We start from the raw sequence: 17907 nt of genomic DNA on the forward strand, positions 1-17907 counted from the left end.
ACGTAAACAACCATTAAAATCATTAACTTTTAACGTATTTTCGGTTTGTTGTTTTAAAACAACATTGCGCATTTAAGGGTTAGAAGATTATTTTAGGAATTCTTCCTAAAATTTGTTTGGGTATTCCTTCGGAGATTTCTTACAAAATTTCTCCGAAAATTCCTTAAGAATTTTCATTACGGATTTCTTCAGAAAATCCTTTACGAATTTCTTTCGAAAATTGCTTGCGGAATGCTTTCGGATTTTGTTCTACGAATTCCTACAATCTCCTTCGGAGACTCGTTGAGAAATTCCTTTGGATGTTTCTTTAGCAATTCCTGTGAAAATTCCTTTAAAAATTCCATTCGTTCTTTTGAGAATTTCTTCGGAATTTGTTGAGAATTTCTTCGGAAATTTTTCTCTTTGAAATTGTTTCCGTATTTATTTCATGAATCGCTGGAAAAAGTTCTAGATATCCATAAGGAGTTTCTTCAGAACTTCTTCCAGAAATTCCTTTAACACATTCTTCGGGAGTTCTTCCGGAACTTCCTGTAGGAATTCGAAAATGCCTTCATCTTTCCTAAAGTCTTTGTTTGTTTGTTGTTTATTCCTGGATTTTTTTTTTCGAATATTCAATAAGTAACTACATCGCAAACAACTTCATTTTTAATAAATTTCAAAGTATCTCCTGGAAGATCTGCCGAAATCTCGGAGGTTTTACGAATTATCTTTTAAAGAAGTCCCTGGAGGAATATCCGAATGAATTCTGGGCGGTATTTTATTATTATTTTAAATATAAAATTCTGGAGGAGTTCTCAAATAAACTTTTGGAGGCGTTTAAAAAAAAAATGTGTTGGGTTTAGTGCAGGAATTTCCAAATAACTCCGGAGACGAGCCAGCCTCGGGCTGAAAGTCTCCTTAATAAAGACACAAAAAAAAAAATCCAAATAAACATTTGAAGAGATTCCCAAATGAGAACCTGAATGGATTTTCAAAAATAATTCCTAAAGGAACTTCTAAAACATTTTTTGAAGGTAAAATACTTTCCTTAAGAATTCCTATGATGGAATTTCCGAAGGAATTCTCAAAGGAAATTACGAAGAAAATCCTAAAAGAATTTCAGAGAAAATGCTTACTGGTTTTTCTGATGTAATTCCTAGGTTTCTTCAAGAATTTCTTTGGATTTTTTCCCAGTAATTTATTCGCAATTTCCTCCAGAGATTCCTTTGGAGATTCGTGCAGGAATTCCTTAGGAAATTGCCTCACAAAGTTACAAAAAACTCCTCCTTGAACGAATTCCAGAAAGTTCTTCGGATATTCCTTAAAATTTACCCCAGGGCCCAGGGCCGAAAAAAAAAGATAATAATAATAATCCTTTGAAAATTTCTTAGGAAATTGCTTCAGGAATTGTTTCATAAAATGCTTTAGGATTTTTTTCGTAATTCCCTTAGAAATTCTTTCGGATATACCTTCCGAAAATGTTTCGCTAATTCCTTTTGAAATATCGACGGAAAATATTTTATAATTCCTCTAAAAATTCCTTCAGAAATTCATTTACAGATTCCTTCGAAATCATTGAAAGTTTGCTTAGGAATTCCTTCGGAATTTTTTTAGAAAAAAAAAAAACGTTGTAAATTTTATAGAAATTCCGCCAGGGGTTCCTTAGCAATTTAAGTTCCTTGGGAATTTTTACGGGTAATCCTTTGAACATTCTTTGGTCACTTTAGAAAGAAGTTCTTGGACTTTTTCCTCAATAATTCCGTCACAACATTCTTTATCTCTTTTAATTTTTTTTGGGAATCTTTCCCGAAATTAATTCAAAGAAATTTCTTCGGAAATTGCTATTTGGAACCATTCGGAAATTCTTCTAGGAATTCCCTAGAATTTTTTTTTCAAAATTTACTAAAAAGATTCTTTTTGATTTTTCTGCGGGAATTTCTTCCTTGTAAACTATTTTTGAAGTCGGTGCTACCGGGCAAAATTATAAAATACCTATTCATATATAATAATCAAGGCCTGTGTGCCCAAACCTTTGTTCCTTATGAGGAATAAACGAGTATACATCAAGCAAGGTTTTGTATTTCCTTGGTGTGATTTGTGGGAAGTGAGTCGTGGGATCAATAGTGAAGATGGCCAAGTTCGGAAGAAGAATTTTACACTAAGTTCTTTTGAAAATCCCTTTAAAAGAAGATTTTTTTTAGCAATTTCTTCGGAAATCGTTTTAGGAATTCTTTCGGAAACTATTTCATTCCTTAATAAATTTGCGAATGAAATCGTGAAAGAATATTCTACGGTTTTACCTGTGGTTTTACTAAAGAAATTTCCCAACGAGAACCTTAATGGTTTTTGAAAAAATACCTATATGAGCAGAATTTCTTATAGGGTTTTGCAAAGGAATTTCTAATGAAACTTAGAAAAAAAATCGTAGTTTCCTCCGAGTCCCTTCAGGAACTCCACCAAGAACTTTTTTGGCATATTTTACCAACTTTTGAAGAAAATATTCAATTTGGTTGGTCATCATGCCCCAGTCTTACTCAGCCAGAGCCCATTTTAGTTATGTTGATCATCTATGGGGGTGGGGAGTAAACTGTCCATTGTGGTTGTCATTAGTGGACTCCATCGTGAATGCCGTTCCAGGATCCAAGAGTCACAGCAGGTGAACGAAGTAGCACTGCAAATTCTCTAAATATACTAGATATGCAACCACTCAAACATTACCCAATTGTATATGTAACTCAAAGAATAGTAGTTAGAATTTTTCTCAAATTTAGATATATTTAGAAGTAAATCGACTGGAGTTTATCAAAATACTGAATTGGGAAAAGTTTTGGAAAAAATATTAACAAATTAGTCTTATGCCACCGAAGTTTAGTTCTTAATACTGCTCAAGGGTTACGAAAAGTTGTAAAATTGTTAAATTTTGATTTATCAAAATCAGAGAATAATAAAATAGTTTTAATTAAAATAACTTTTTGAGATCAGGTACTTATTAGTGTCGCTGGTAATTTACTATGGAATGTGATGTTTGATGATCGACAAACATAGAATATTACAATTTTAATCCACTGAAGTCGATTTTTATACGGGCGATGTGAATGAAAACCACGTGAATTCAAAAATCCGCATTAAAATTGATTTTTTTGCCATTGATTTTTTCATCCACGCCGCCGCCGCCGCCGATAAAAGCCAACGGCGCGCCGCCGTGACGCCGCCGCCGCCGCCGCCGGGGCAAAAGTGACCACTACGCCGCCGCCGCCGATTATATGACCGGCGCACAGGTCTACGTTGAGGTGAATAGTTTAGTATATGATATTCAGCTCGTCGGCCCTCTTATCAAAAACTCGCCGGCAATATGAAAATAATGCATGTCTTGGTCACATGAGCTTCTTCTCGTATATTAAACTTCTGTAAAATATTTATTTTACTATGTTTGACATAGTGGTGTCGTATTAAAAGCTTGAGAACCACTGTATCACTTGCTTGCGAAGCAAAAGCGAAAAGTTTAAGGTCAAGAATCAAACGAATAGCAGAATGTTGTATCAGCACATTATCCGAGGCACATTTTCCACATTCACGAGTTATCTCAAGATGCAAGACACTAATCAGTTCTACTCCAGCACCCGTGCAAAATGGTTCACCGGATTCGCGCCGTGATCATCATCATTAAAATTGTTCTCATTGTAAACCTCCTAAGCCCCGTCGAGAGTAACCGAAATGTACGAATAAGACCACGCAAACCGAAACATGCAGATCTAGAAAGTAACGCCGTGCTTCAGTCGGAAACCGTACCCTGCTCATGTGCTATCTTTCTCACGGGACAATTCAACAAGCAGAACCGGTCGGAGCCACCCCGTGGGAATCCGGGCATTCAGATGGAGCTGCTGCAGCAGTATCCCTGTACCGCATCGGGAAACAAACAATGCTCAAATCGCTGCCTGGACGCCATCCTCAAGCACTTACCTAATTCGCCGGCGCTGATATGCGGAACCATTGATCGGGACTGCTTTCGGGAACGAGCCTATCTGTTCTACCAAAATTGCTCGCCCCGTTGGGTCAACAGCAACCTGTCCGCCGGTAGGGAGTTCTGCTGCCAAAACGATCGCCCGGTGCGGTGCGCGAAGATGGCAGCTGTCATCCGACAGTCGATGCTCGCTGGTAACGAAACCACGTCGGTTAGTCATTATGGCGCGGTCAACGGAGAAGACTATGTAGAATCGTACGAAGTGTGATGGAACTGTGATACATAAATTAATTCGAACTGAACTGAGGTGTTTTTTTTGGTCACATCCGAAACCCTTGCTCACCAAAGGGGGAAAAGGTTCCTTCAGCTGGGCTTTTTATCAACTGTTGTGTTCAGCAGTTTCTATAACGAATGTTCTTACAATTGGAAATACACAAGCAACCAAAATCAGCGTTTAGAACTGAATCATCTGTCCCTTTCGCTTCTTGTCGCCTCCCAGCTCGAAGTGCTTGCAGCGCTTCAGTGGGGTCTGCTTGCGGTACTTGCAGTCGACGCATTCCATACGCAGCACGATTTTCTTAGTGGTCTTGGCCTAGACGAATAAAAAGAAGAAAACAATTAATTAGTATTTTCTGTAAACCGTTCACAACATGTAAAGCGTGGTTTATCCGGATTTAAAATGATTTGATTTCTTGTTTGATCGCATTTGTACAGAATAAGTCTCAACCAATAAATACAGAAGGTGTTTAGTCTGCAATATCAAACAGATTTGATTCCTAAATATTAAAATTATTTCCTTCCGATCTGGGTTTTGAAATACCTAGATCTTGAATAACATAGTCCAATATTCTGAAGTATTGGACTATGTTATTGAAGATCTATTTCAAAACCCAGATCATCGGAAGGAAATTTATTCGAATTCCTCAAGAAGCATAATATTTGCATGGAGATAACAGTGCCCAACTATCCGGAGCAAAACGGGCAACCTGAACGAGTCTGCCATTTTCTTATGCTCCATATAAATAAAAAATGATTTACTTGGGAAAAATCTTACATGGGGGAGGGGGAGTTGAAAAACCCAGAAAAAATGCTTACATAATTAGTGTACGGCCCCACAGATGTTTATACTATTCGATGGCAGTCCAAGCAATGCCTGACATTATAATAAGGTCAAATAGAAAACATATTTTAATATCGATAAAAATCATTTTTTTAAAATTTTGTTTTTTGTCATTCATTACAGTCCCTTCCCGATTTTGACAACACGACCGGATTTTAAAGTTGCCAAAATCGAGAAAAAAAAAGTCATACAAAATTTCATAATTGACATTTTTGCGATATTATTCATAACAACTCGGAGATTCAAAAAAAAGTTCAAAAAAAAAAAATGAAACAAACTCGAGACGATAACGTAACTAATAACGACGAAGACGATAACGTAACGATAATGTAACTAATTAGTCAATTTCATAATACAAATTTAATAATAAATTATATTTAAAATTAACAATAGCATCGGCCGCCCTTACAAAAAATTGTGGTGATAAAAACAACGTATCTACCTATTGTAGTTCAGTGAAATGCTGACTTCAATCTGACATCTCATATAAATTTTAGTCCACCAAAAATGTTTTTTAATCATAACTCACTATGTAAATCAAATAGCGATCCAATGGATACAAGATGACTAAATGTGCTTTCGAATTCTTATATAATGGATTTTGATGGAGGCAAACTTTCTTGTGGTCGGTGTGATTAAAAGTAAAGTTCTGTGCACAATTTTTGCTGACATTATGGAAAAAAATGAACGCAAGGCATGAGATATTCCATTGATTTAGAAAATGGTGACGGGAATCTGCATTCTGCACATCAGTCAAGCGTAGTGTGAGTATGGGTTAACTACACTCGACTCACTAAAGCCAAATCCCTTTGCACTAGTCGGTCTCCTAGCACTCAACCCAGGAATATTCCAGAAGAAAATGATTGATCCATGAGCACAATGTGAAGACCGTTTGCGGCATGCCACCTCTGACACTCGACAGCAGTCAACCTACGGACAAACTGGTGCTCGCTGCAGGTCATCGGACTCCAGCAATACTTTCATTATTATGACTTTGAATAGATGGAAGAATCCTACATCAGACTGAAGAGGGAAGGCAAAGCAGATCGGACTAGTCATTAACACGTTGAAGACGAAGTAGGCTCAAGAGAGACAACGGGCATTCACCATGAGCTTATATCAATGGCGACAAAATCAAGGTGGTTGAAGAATTCGTGTACTTGGGCTCACTTGACCTCCGATAAGGATACCAGCAGACAAACTTGGAGACGCAACGTAGCAGGAAAGCGTACGTACTTTGGACTCCGAAAAACACTCCGATCGAATAGAGTTCGCCGCCGTACCGAACAGACTCCCTAATTAAACCGGTGGCGGTAGTCCTCCTTCAACACGAGATCTGGACAATGCTTGTGGAGGACCAACGCGCACTTGGAGTAAAAATGTTTCTTTACAACGATTCGACAGGCACAAGAAGGCGATGTGTGCAGCGATTAAAGTGGATCGACCATTTACGGCCCTTCCATAGATTACCGAAAGGCCGAATCACGAATGGCCGAAAGCGTAAAAGGCCGAATGCACAAAAGGCCGACAGCACAAAAGGCCGAAAGCACAAAAGGCCGAATCACAAAAGGCCGAATAAACTCGGCAGACCAACAAAGTGAACCGCGCGCTCGCTCCGGTCCACTTTGTTGGTCTGCCGAGTTTATTCGGACTTTTTTTTATTCAAATAGAGTAATTCGCCAAATGTTGAACGGCTAATTTCTTAATATTAATTACTTAATTACTTAATATAGATTATTCGGATTATTTTGTGATTTCTTGCCAAAAGTCAGTTTCTCTTAAATTAGGAAAAAATGATATACAATTGAGAACACCGCGTTACAGTGAGTTATACAGCTTTTAGTTAAAAACGTAATATTTGGAAAAGTTGATTTTGTTTAGCTTCTGATGTCGCAATTAGATCGTGAGTAGTGCGCATCATGAAGCGCACAACTACTACATTTATGCCAATCGGAGATTCGATTATGTGGTTCTGTGAGCCATGAATCCGGTGGATTTGAACTCGGGTTCTTGCATTAGATTTGGGAATTTGACTTTTCCCAATACTACTGATGATGATAAGTTTACTGCATCAGCACTTTAATGTGCTAATATTTATATGTATACAGTGTTCAGTTATGTTCATCCTTTTATTACTGCAATAAAGATTGATTTATTATGCAATATATAAGGATTCAAATTGACTCTATAAACACCGCCACTTATTTCAGTTGAAAGATTGAACTTCGACGTTGAACTGACGTTAAATACCTTAACTGAATAAGATTAATTACATCGCTGCTAGTAGTTGCAAAACACGTGGACAAGTTTTTCTTTATGGGGCAGCATAATAAAAGTAAACGTTAATTTTTTAGCATTCCAAGTTATCTTGGTTGTGGTATGCTCGGCCTTTTGTGATTCGGCCTTGTGCACTGATTCCAGATTGCGTGACTGCAGTGGACGGAGACAATTGTTATGTACTGCAGAGGCCACTCCGGCCTTAGGCTGAACAAATAATAATAAAGCCACATGTGACGCATCACTCGCCTATCGAAGCAGCAAGAATTGCCCCAGAGATCTCATGGGAACTTCACAAGATGTACTCCACTTCTGATACGTCGCCATCACAAACAGAACACTCGAGAGCAGACATTAGAAGTGTGAGTGAGCATTGTGAACATTCTAGAGTGCTTTGAGAATAGGTCGTATGTGCAAAAGAGAGCCTCTCTTCGGTTACATTCTCTTTCGATTATTACAAAGCTATACACAAATTTATGTTGGATTTTTTGGCAGATATCTAAAGACAATAACTTTGTCTAGCGTGCTAAAGTGAAAATGTAGCAGAAAATGCTAAACTTGCCGATCTATTAGCGAAAGAGAGCGTGAACAAAGAGAATCTCTCTTTTGCACATACGACCTATTCTCAAAGCAATCTAGCATTCTAGGAACTTTTTTCAAATAGGCGTAACTGTATTTGACCTTGACATTTGAAACGGTTAGTATTCTCTCAATTCAGCATATTTCGTTTAACAAACGTTACTACCAGATAGATCGGAATCTATTCTTTCTGTTAGGCACATAAGTTCACCAAAATAGTATTATTGAAAAGCACAGTCGCCGTTCCAAAAATCAAGGTCAGAATCATGTACGCCCATTTGAAAAAAGTTCCTAGCATTGATCTATTCCAATCGTAGCATCCATAGCCAATGAGTAAACTGCCTCGCTCAGATGGATGCCAAACAACGAGCAGGAGCGATTGTTGCTGTGATAAACAATAAGCAACACATCAGTCTAACAAGCCAAGCCGTGGTGAGGTATCCATGCTAAGATTTTTGCATTCGTACCCCGCTTGCTCTAGTATAATGAAACCAAACAATCAAACTAGTGGCGTAGCCAAAAAATTGGGGCGGGGGGGGGTGGTGCTGGTTTCTGAACTGTTTTTTTTTAATTTGAGGGTTTGAAACAAAATTTCTTCTAAAAAATTTGGCTCGGGGGGGGGGGGGGGGTTGTTCATGAACAAAACCCCCACCTCCCGTGGCTACGCCACTGAATCAAACTCTTCTTCCAAGGTGATAAGAGAGTCGAGAGACAGTATCAACGCCTCCCATTCAGTGTGCTAGAGTTCCAGACTCATAGACTGCCGTAATCTGGAAAAGTGACGTAACAGCCATTTTACAACATGCATGTTTTCCATTTTTCTATTAAAGAGCTCGATGAGTAGTACTCGTTAACACCATTTTTGGAAAATGTCGTATACGTCACTTTTTCAGATTACGGCAGTAGAGGTCTTCATTTTTGAATGCTTGAATGGTTTTTTGACGTAGGACTACGTCTGTGTTTTCTATATTGGGGTACACTTTACGATTGCGAAAATCTGGGACCGTCACGAAAATATGATAGACTTTAAACTTTAATATCTAAGCCGTTTCTGGATGGATTTTCAATTTTTTTGGACCATTCGATCAAGGATGAGTCAACGCTTCTTTGTATTAATTTGAAAATACTGATTTTTAACTATTTATTATTAATAATTGATAAAAAGTTTAGAAATAGGTAAACTAACCAATCACGTACATGCATCACTAGCACAGACATCAAAAATCAATCACTTGCGGGTTTGGATCTAATCCTCAGTTGGAACAAGATTTTACGCATAGCAGACGCATCAAAGCGATCTTAGCGGAGAGAACACAGCATCACGGAGACGCTAATAACATTTTCAAAGAAAATCCATCGCATTGGTGGTGATGCTCGATGTGTTGCTGCAGATCATTCAACCTCAACGAACCAGAATTTCATATGAAGAAAAGGATGACCATAAAAATAGCACTGTGGCGATCCCGCACCACCAGTGCCGATGCTGAAAATTCATTACAAATTGTGGTGTCAGTTAGTTGGAAAGGAACATTGGGAAAAGAAAATTGGTTCTTCTCAGGACTATTTATTTACTATTTACGATTGAGTTTTGAACTTTGAAGAAAGTTTATTTCGGATCAACTTTCTTTTGTATAAAATCCATGCAGACGCCACCTTTGTGAAAACAATCTACCTACAACAACTACCCATTAGTGAACGTCGCTTGGACAGACAGATTTCAAGAGATAATGTTTGGTAATATGAAGAAACTTCGTCTTGAGTCAAATTTCTGTTATCATTCCTAGCAACAATACGCATCTTAGATAAACAACATCTCATAACCAAATTCAGAATCTTTCGAGAAAGTTTCATTGGATTCTTAGAATTCATAATTCTCCGAACGGTCCTTTGTCTGTGGAAACCCGATCGAAATGGCTCGCGCGCGGAAAAGCGGCTTTCTTATATCTAATGAAGTAATCCTATTAGCTCCGCCCCTTCATTAATCGTTAAGAGTGCACATTATATTTACACCATATCAGCTCACAAAGGGGCGGGGCTTACGGGTTTAATTTATTAAATACAAGAAAGCTGCTGTTCAGCGCGCGCGAGCCATTTTGATCGAGATTCCACAGAAGGCGGTTCGACATTCGATGCAGCGAAGCGGACACAGCAGCACGAAGTGGGTGGCAGTGTGGCAATGCTGCAAATTTGCACAAGCGATTGGATGCAGTTAGTTATTGGAATGGGAATTGGAAAAAGAAAATTGGTTCTTCTCAGGACCAACATTTTATGAAAAGGAAGAGTTAATTGCGAAAATGGACTGTGTCGGTGGCATTGGGTTTGGCGTGGTAGTGGAAATTCACTACATCATCTCCCTCCGACGCGCTATCAAATTCGCTATTTACGATTGAGTTGTGCACTTTGAAGAAAGTTTATTTCGGATAGTCGGATCAACCTTCTTTTGTTTAAAATCAATGAAGACGCCACCTCAGTGGAAACTTTCTACAGCAACCACCCATCGGTGAACGTCGCTCGGACAGACAGATGTCAAGAGATAATGTTTGGTAATATGGAGAAACTTCGTCTTGAGTGAAATTTCTGCTGTTATTCCTCGTAACAATACACATCTAAGATAAACAACATCTCATAACCAAATTCATAATCGAGGAAATTTCATAGGATTTTTAGAATTTGTCATTCTCCGAACGGTCCGTTGTCTGCGAAATCCCGATCGAAATGGCTCGCGCGCGCCTAAAAGCAGCTTTCTTATATGTAATGAAGTAATTCCATTAGCCCCGCCCCTTCATTAATCGTTATGAGTGCACATTATATTTACACCCATATCAGATCTCAAAGGGGCGGGGCTAACGGGCTTAATTTATTAAATACAAGAAAGCTGCTGTTCAGCGCGCGCGAGCCATTTTGATCGGAATTCCACAGAGAGCGGTTCGACATTCAATGCAGTGGAGCGGACACAGCAGCACTGAGTGGGTGGCAATGCTGAAATTTTATTTCAACTTATGGAGGCTTAGCGAAAAATCATCAAGTGGCGGTCGTACAGTTGCAGTAGTTATTGGACAGAAGGCGCATTGGGAAAAGAAAATTGGTTCTTCTCAGGACCAACATTTTATGAAAAGAAAGAGTAATTGCGAAAATGGACTGTTTCGGTGGCATCGGGTTTGGCGTTGAGGCTTGTTTGTTGTTAGTGATCCCATCCATTCAAATTTATTGCATCATCTCCCTCCGACGTGCTATCAAATTCGCTATTTACGATTGAGTTTTGCACTTTGAAGAAAGTTTATTTCGGATAGTCGGATCAACCTTTGTATAAAATGGTGGCTTTTGTATAAAATCAATGAAGACGCCACCTCAGTTGAAACTTTACACATCAACCACCCATCGGTGAACGTCGCTCGGACAGACAGATGCCGAAAGCTAATGTTTTGCAATATGAAGAAACTGTTGTCGTTCCTCGCAACAATACGCATCTAAGATAAACTACATCTCATAACCAAATTCAGAATCGATAAAATTTCATAGGATTCTTAGAATTTGTCATTCTTCGAACGGTCGGTTCTCTGCGGAATCTCGATCGAAATGGCTCGCGCGCGCCGAAAAGCAGCTTTCTTATATCTAATTAAGTAATTTATTAGCCCCGCCCTTTCATTAATCGTTGAGTGCACATTATATTTACACCCATATCAGATCGCAAAGGGGCGGGGCTAACGAGCTTAATTTATTAAATTCAAGAAAGCTGCTTTCCGGCGCGCGCGAGTCGTTTTGATCGGGATTCCACAGAGAGCGGTTCGACATTCAATGCAGCGGAGCGGACACAGCAGCACTGAGTGGGTGGCAATGCTGAAAATTTATTTCAATTTTTGGAGGCTTAGCGAAAAATCATCAAGTGGCGGTCGGACAGTTGCAACGCAAGGTGTCGACAAGTGATTGGATGCAGTTAGTTATTGGACAGAAGGCGCATTGGGAAAAGAAAATTGGTTCTTATCAGGACCAACATTTTATGAAAAGGAAGAGTTAATTGCGAAAATGGACTGTGTCGGTGGCATTGGGTTTGGCGTGGTAGCTTGGTTGCTGTTAGTGATCCCATTCATTAAAATTCACTACATCATCTCCCTCCGACGCGCTATCAAATTCGCTATTTACGATTGAGTTGTGCACTTTGAAGAAAGTTTATTTCGGATAGTCGGATCAACCTTCTTTTGTATAAAATCAATGAAGACGCCACCTCAGTGGAAACTATCTACAGCAACCACCCATCGGTGAACGTCGCTCGGACAGACAGATGCCAAGAGATAATGTTTGGTAATATGAAGAAACTTCGTCTTGAGTCAAATTTATGTTGTTACTCTTCACAACAATACGCATCTTAGATAACCAACAGCTCATAACCAAATTCAGAATCTTGCGAGAAAATTTCATGAGATTCTTAGAATTTGTCATTCTCCGAAAGGTCCGTTGTCTGCTGCGGAATCCCGATCAAAATGGCTCGCGCGCGTCTAAAAGCAGCTTTCTTATATCTAGAGATGTCGTAAAATACCGATTAATCGATTAGTTACTAATCGATTACTCTTGATTCTTGTCGATTAATCATTGTATAGTAATCGATTCAAATTTAATCGATTATCACAACGATGAATCGATTAATCGAAATAATCAATTAATTTTCGACATCCTTATGATGTCGTAAAATTCTGATTAATCGATTAGTAACTAATCGATTACTCACGATTCATCTCGATTATTGAATCGATTAATCGTTGGGTAATAATCGATTCAAAATTAATCGATTATCACAACGATGAATCGATTAATCGAAGTAATCGATTAATTTGCGACATCTCTACTTATATCTAATGAAGTAATTCCATTAGCCCCGCCCCTTCATTAATCGTTATGAGTGCACATTATATTTACACCCATATTAGATCACAAAGGGGCGGGGCTAACGGGCTTAATTTATTAAATACAAGAAAGCTGCTGTTCGGCGCACGCGAGCCGTTTTGATTGGGATTACACAAAGAGCGGTTCGACATTCGATGCAGCGGAGCGGACACAGCAGCTCGAAGGCGGTCGGCGGTCGGACAATTTCAACGCAAGGTGCTGTCAAGCGTTTGGATGCAGTTAGTTATTGGAAAGACGCATTGGGAAAAGAAAATTGGTTCTTCTCAGGACCAGCATTTTATGGAAAGAAAGAGTTAATTGCGAAAATGGATTGTTTCGGAGGCATCGGGTTTAGCGTGGTACCTTGGTTGCTGTTAGTTATTCCACCCATTCAAATTAATTGCATCATCTCCCTCAGCCACGCTATCAAATTTGCTAGTAACGATTGAGTTTTGCACTTTAAAGAAATCGGATTGTCGGATCAACCTTCTTTTGTATGCATAAAGACCTTTTTGGAGGACACCATCCTCAAAAATGGCCGAAATAAAGGAGAAATAAGAAGAATCAGAAGTGGCGTGAAACCAAACACAAATATATTTATATGCAACGTTTGTTCTTCACCCGCGATGTAAGCGTTCATGGCAAAGTAAGGATTGTGATGTCCCCGACTGAAAGCCAGTCGAGTGGCTTCAGCGGCCAATGAGTCATGTTAATTCCACGGTTAGAGACTCAAAGTCCATCCAACTGGGAACAACTATTCGACTTCTTGATTCAGTTGGCCTCCGAGCAGTTTGCTCAATGTTAATAAAACGACACAAATTATTATGGCAAATACTATCAATTTCGAATAGCTACGTAGTCCTACGTCACCTTTGCGTACAACCCGATTGGGCTGCACCTTTGAGTTTTTTTCTATCAGCGCACCGTAACGACGCTCATTGTTGTGTTACCAAGTGATTCGCTTCACTCAATAGGCTTCCATCCGGTGAATCATCGAACGTCCAATTTCAAAGATCTTAGAAACCTCATAACTTGCCCCGCGAAGAGCATCAAGATGGCTTAGATTAACCCGATTTTTTCTCATGATATGATTTTTTCAATACCTGTTCGAGAGCCTTACGGTTACATGTTACCAAACTCTTACCATTACTGTTGAACTGTTGGCAAACATGCTGGAATCAAAAGGCTCGTTATGCAATTGACACATCAGGAAACTGGAAAAGCCAACAGTGTTCTGATATTAATCGCTAGACAAATTCGCGTCAATTTTAAACAATAAGACTCTTTGAAATAAAATTGTTGCTTATTATCTATACGGGAATGCAGCAGAAAGACGGATAAAATGATAAAATGACAGTTTCTCGGCTGGTATCAGAAAAGAGGCGCATAATGAGAAAACGATTTGATGGCTATATCGTATAGACTATATAATTACTAGCAATTAACCCAGCTTTGCTTAATAGGTACACTATGTACAACGGTGTGAGTCAGCTTGTCGACGACAAAATCAGTGAGAATTCCAAAAATACGACATTCTACGGTGGGCTGGTTAAATTAGAGTAGTGTGAATAGGGACATGGAAAACGTGAATAAAAAGAGCAGAAAAGTTTCAATAGAAATTGTTTGCAATGAGTGGAGATACGAGTGGTTGTTATTTCAGTGAAAGTGCCCACCATTCGTACAGAGCCCATAATAAGCATATTAACCTTAATGACATTCACTTTTGGTTTTGTTTATCCTTTTACATATTAATACAAAGCATTTAGCTTTAAAAAGTAATAAAAAATTATTTTCGAAGTTGTTGCCAAAATCGGGAAGAAAATGTGCTAAAATCGGGGGTAGACAAAAACGGGTGTTGTCAAAATCGGGATGGGACTGTATTTACTTTGATTTCAGTTTCCTGTTGAATTGACCTTTCTCGTCAATAATTTTTATTCGCTCAATGGATTCTTTGGGCTTTTTAAGGTAAACTTTCTCAAAGAACCCAAAGAAGCCAAAGAATCGAATGAGGCAATAACACGAGAAACAATTTTTAACGGGAAAGGTCAATTCTAATCTAACTAACATGAACTGATTTCCAACTAGGTAAATACTTATATTATTACTTCGTTATCAAGAACCAATATCAAATTAAGTTTTCAATTTGCTCTCATCGATAGCAGAAATAGTTTTTAATTTGTTGTCACAGTAAGATTTTTCTGGTGTCGATTTTGTTATTTTAACAGTTAAACGACCAAAAGGGATGTCAACTTCAGTAATCAAAATTACCGATTCTTCAACATCAAAACATGTTCTCGATTTGACCTCATGCTTTGTTCGGAAAGCTACATAAACGGTTTTGGGCAGAAGCAGCTTCGATAGCGGTCTTTTTGATCAAATGATCGCCGACGAAGGAAACCGGACCTATCGAATCTACGTGCTTTCGGAGCAAGGACAATGTCGTATGTTTCCAAAGGCAAGCGTGCGAAGTGGGACCCCAAGTCAGTACCGTGTATTCTGATTCGCTACCTGGAATGTTCCAAGACCTATCGAATTTACAACCCGGAGAGCAAGTTTTTGAGAGCTGATATGCGATGATTCTGGATGAACGTCAGCAAGCGAAGGTACCGATCCCGGAAGAAACAGATTATTTTCTGGGGGCTGATCAGCAAGACATTGTGGACGGCGACTAACACGATGTGATCGACTACGAAGATGATGCAAGCCGCCCTTCAACATTGATGAAGAATAACAGTTCGCCGGCTGTTAGTGTTAGAATAGACTCGCAACAGCCGCTTGAGTTCCCCTTGCAATTTCCTCTGGCGAAGCGGAAAGGAGCACAGATTTACAGGTAAGTATGATGATTTTAAAGTTGACAGTGTCTCGCATCAAGATGTTGCAACATCACAGAACCAACGCAGCCACGAGGTGCGTGATGTTTGGACAGCACAGCACTCCTGACACTTTCTAAGTAAGTAGCTTTGAAATGCAACATGATAGAGGCCACAGTGACTGGGAGCACCAAGTACAAGGCAAGTTGATTTCTACCATCGATAGTGGTAACCGTCTCTCGCCGGAATGTGTTGGACATGAATCAACAACTACTGAAGATGAGAAGCCCTCGAAATGAGAAAGATAAAGCGAAGATGAAGCAGGTGCCATTTCGTGAGCTGATTGCACAATGCACGAGACTGGACATCTGACCCATTTTGCAGCGATCCAGCGCTCCCGCATTAGGAGAACAACCAAAAGTATCTTCCGATACCTCCGGGGTAACAAACAGTGCAAGCTAACAAATTGGAGTCAGATTCGGCATTTTCCGGATACAGTGATGCTGATTGGGTGAACGATCACGTGACGAAATGATCTGTAAGCGGATATGTCTTTCTCCAGAGTGGCGGAGCAGTTTCATGGAGTTGCAGCAGACAAGCTACGATGGGTCCATCGACCACGGAAGCAGTTAAGTTACTCATGAAGTTTGGTGGAGAATATTCCGACAAATAATTTTCAATGTGACAAACAGTGGACTACGGCGTCATTAGCGTCCCATTACATTAATTGTCAAATGTAGTAGACCATTTCTAGAAAATATGTTGAATGTACTTTCATCAATACCAAATTTGCTTTGTTTTCTATATTCTTATTATTCTTTCTACATCTGTGTTCAGAATGAAGCAGCGGAGGCCGTTTTTTATACAAAATGCTCTACTTTGACAAGCTTTAACTTCAAGTTCCCAGATGACCGATTGGGCTGAAATTTTGGCAGTGAACTACAAATATGTTCAAACAAGATACATATTTATGCAATCGGGGAGCATAAAAAAGCTTTCAATTAATAATTGCGAAAATGCTAATATGTAGTACTGAGTTGAAAAGCAGGCCAAGTTACAGTTGTAATGTAGAGCCATTGAAAAATTAGAATATATTGCTAAGCCCTGAATAATAATAATAAATGTGAGTATGCAAACACTGTTTTGTAATTAATTGAAATTTTTCTTCTAGTGGTTGTAACTAGCGTTCTGTCTCGTCTTAATTTGTAGAACAACAAAGGTGTAACAAAACACAATGCTACAAGTTCATCATACGGCCCAGATCAGTATACAGTATGTGAAAGCATATTTTGTTAAAATGGTTAGCATGTCAAATTATTGTTAAATTCAAAGATTTTCGTTTCGGGGTATCATCCATTAGGCGCCTTTTCTAAACTACAAGAAAACCCAATTCTTATTACATACCCCGTTAAATCCCAGTTCACCCCGGACCCATTGGCTACTTACCTTCTTCCTGAAGATAGGCTTAGTTTGACCACCGAAACCCTTCTGTTTACGATCGTAACGGCGACGACCCTGCGAAGCCTGTCGTTCCTTGGACTTCTTGTACTGCGTTACTTTGTGTACGCGGTGGACCTTGCACTTTTTGCAGTAGGTACGACGCTGCTTGGGAACGTTCACCTAAAATGAAGCACACAACACACGAAGATTAGTTTCGCTGGTCCAAGCCGGGGAGATACCCAAACACCCTTAACCTCAAGGGTGCTGGATACGAAACAAAACATTTCACTGTTTCCGTCGAAAAGCAAACCGAATCGGCATTAAATTACACACTGCCGCTAGGGATACTAGTTGGCTTGGTAATCGATTACATTTTAACACATAATTCACCGGTTTTGTACACGAAAACAATATAAATTCGTGCCACCACGTACCATTTTGATGTTCTCGTCGATTCAGTCACAAACGAAAAGAGAGCGCAGGAAGCAAGAACTGTCAAGCACGATCTGTCAAACGTTAGCTTCCGGTACGATTGTACTGCAGGAAAATCGTCGACAATGAAATTATTTTCAAGCGCAAATGTCTCCGCTGTATGCGATAGAGTCCTCTAGTGGTGGGCACGGTAAACGAGATGAATCATTGGCGATGCATAGTGGGAAAATATCCGAAAAATACCTATAAGGAATATGTATAAAAAAGCACATTAAAAAATAAAAAATAAAATAAATTAAAACCGTTGCACAATGATTAGCGCAGTGGCGCGTTTTGGTAGTCAAAGGTGCTGTTTGAAAGAGATGTCTTTGCAATACAAATTTACGATTGTCTTCCATGAGGTTGCTTCTTGCGCCTTGGTAAAAAACCAG

General features: G+C 39.2%; 2 protein-coding genes across 2 annotated transcripts; one reads left to right on the forward strand and one right to left on the reverse strand.

The window, feature by feature from the left end:
- Window positions 1-3296: 3296 nt before the first annotated feature.
- Window positions 3297-4242, forward strand: LOC134219127 (follicle cell protein 3C-1). The gene has a single exon (XM_062697823.1). The coding sequence runs from the start codon at window positions 3609-3611 to the stop codon at window positions 4206-4208; it is 600 nt and encodes a 199-aa protein (XP_062553807.1). The 5' UTR covers window positions 3297-3608; the 3' UTR covers window positions 4209-4242.
- Window positions 4243-4248: 6 nt separating this feature from the next.
- LOC134219129 (large ribosomal subunit protein eL42) lies at window positions 4249-17633 on the reverse strand. The gene is made up of 3 exons (XM_062697824.1): window positions 17479-17633; window positions 17051-17224; window positions 4249-4532 (listed from the first exon to the last, which is right to left on the reverse strand). The coding sequence occupies exons 1-3, from the start codon at window positions 17479-17481 to the stop codon at window positions 4395-4397; spliced, it is 315 nt and encodes a 104-aa protein (XP_062553808.1). The 5' UTR covers window positions 17482-17633; the 3' UTR covers window positions 4249-4394.
- Window positions 17634-17907: the final 274 nt, after the last annotated feature.

Source organism: Armigeres subalbatus, chromosome 3 (genome assembly GCF_024139115.2).
Source record: "Armigeres subalbatus isolate Guangzhou_Male chromosome 3, GZ_Asu_2, whole genome shotgun sequence".
Classification (NCBI taxonomy): domain Eukaryota; kingdom Metazoa; phylum Arthropoda; class Insecta; order Diptera; family Culicidae; genus Armigeres; species Armigeres subalbatus.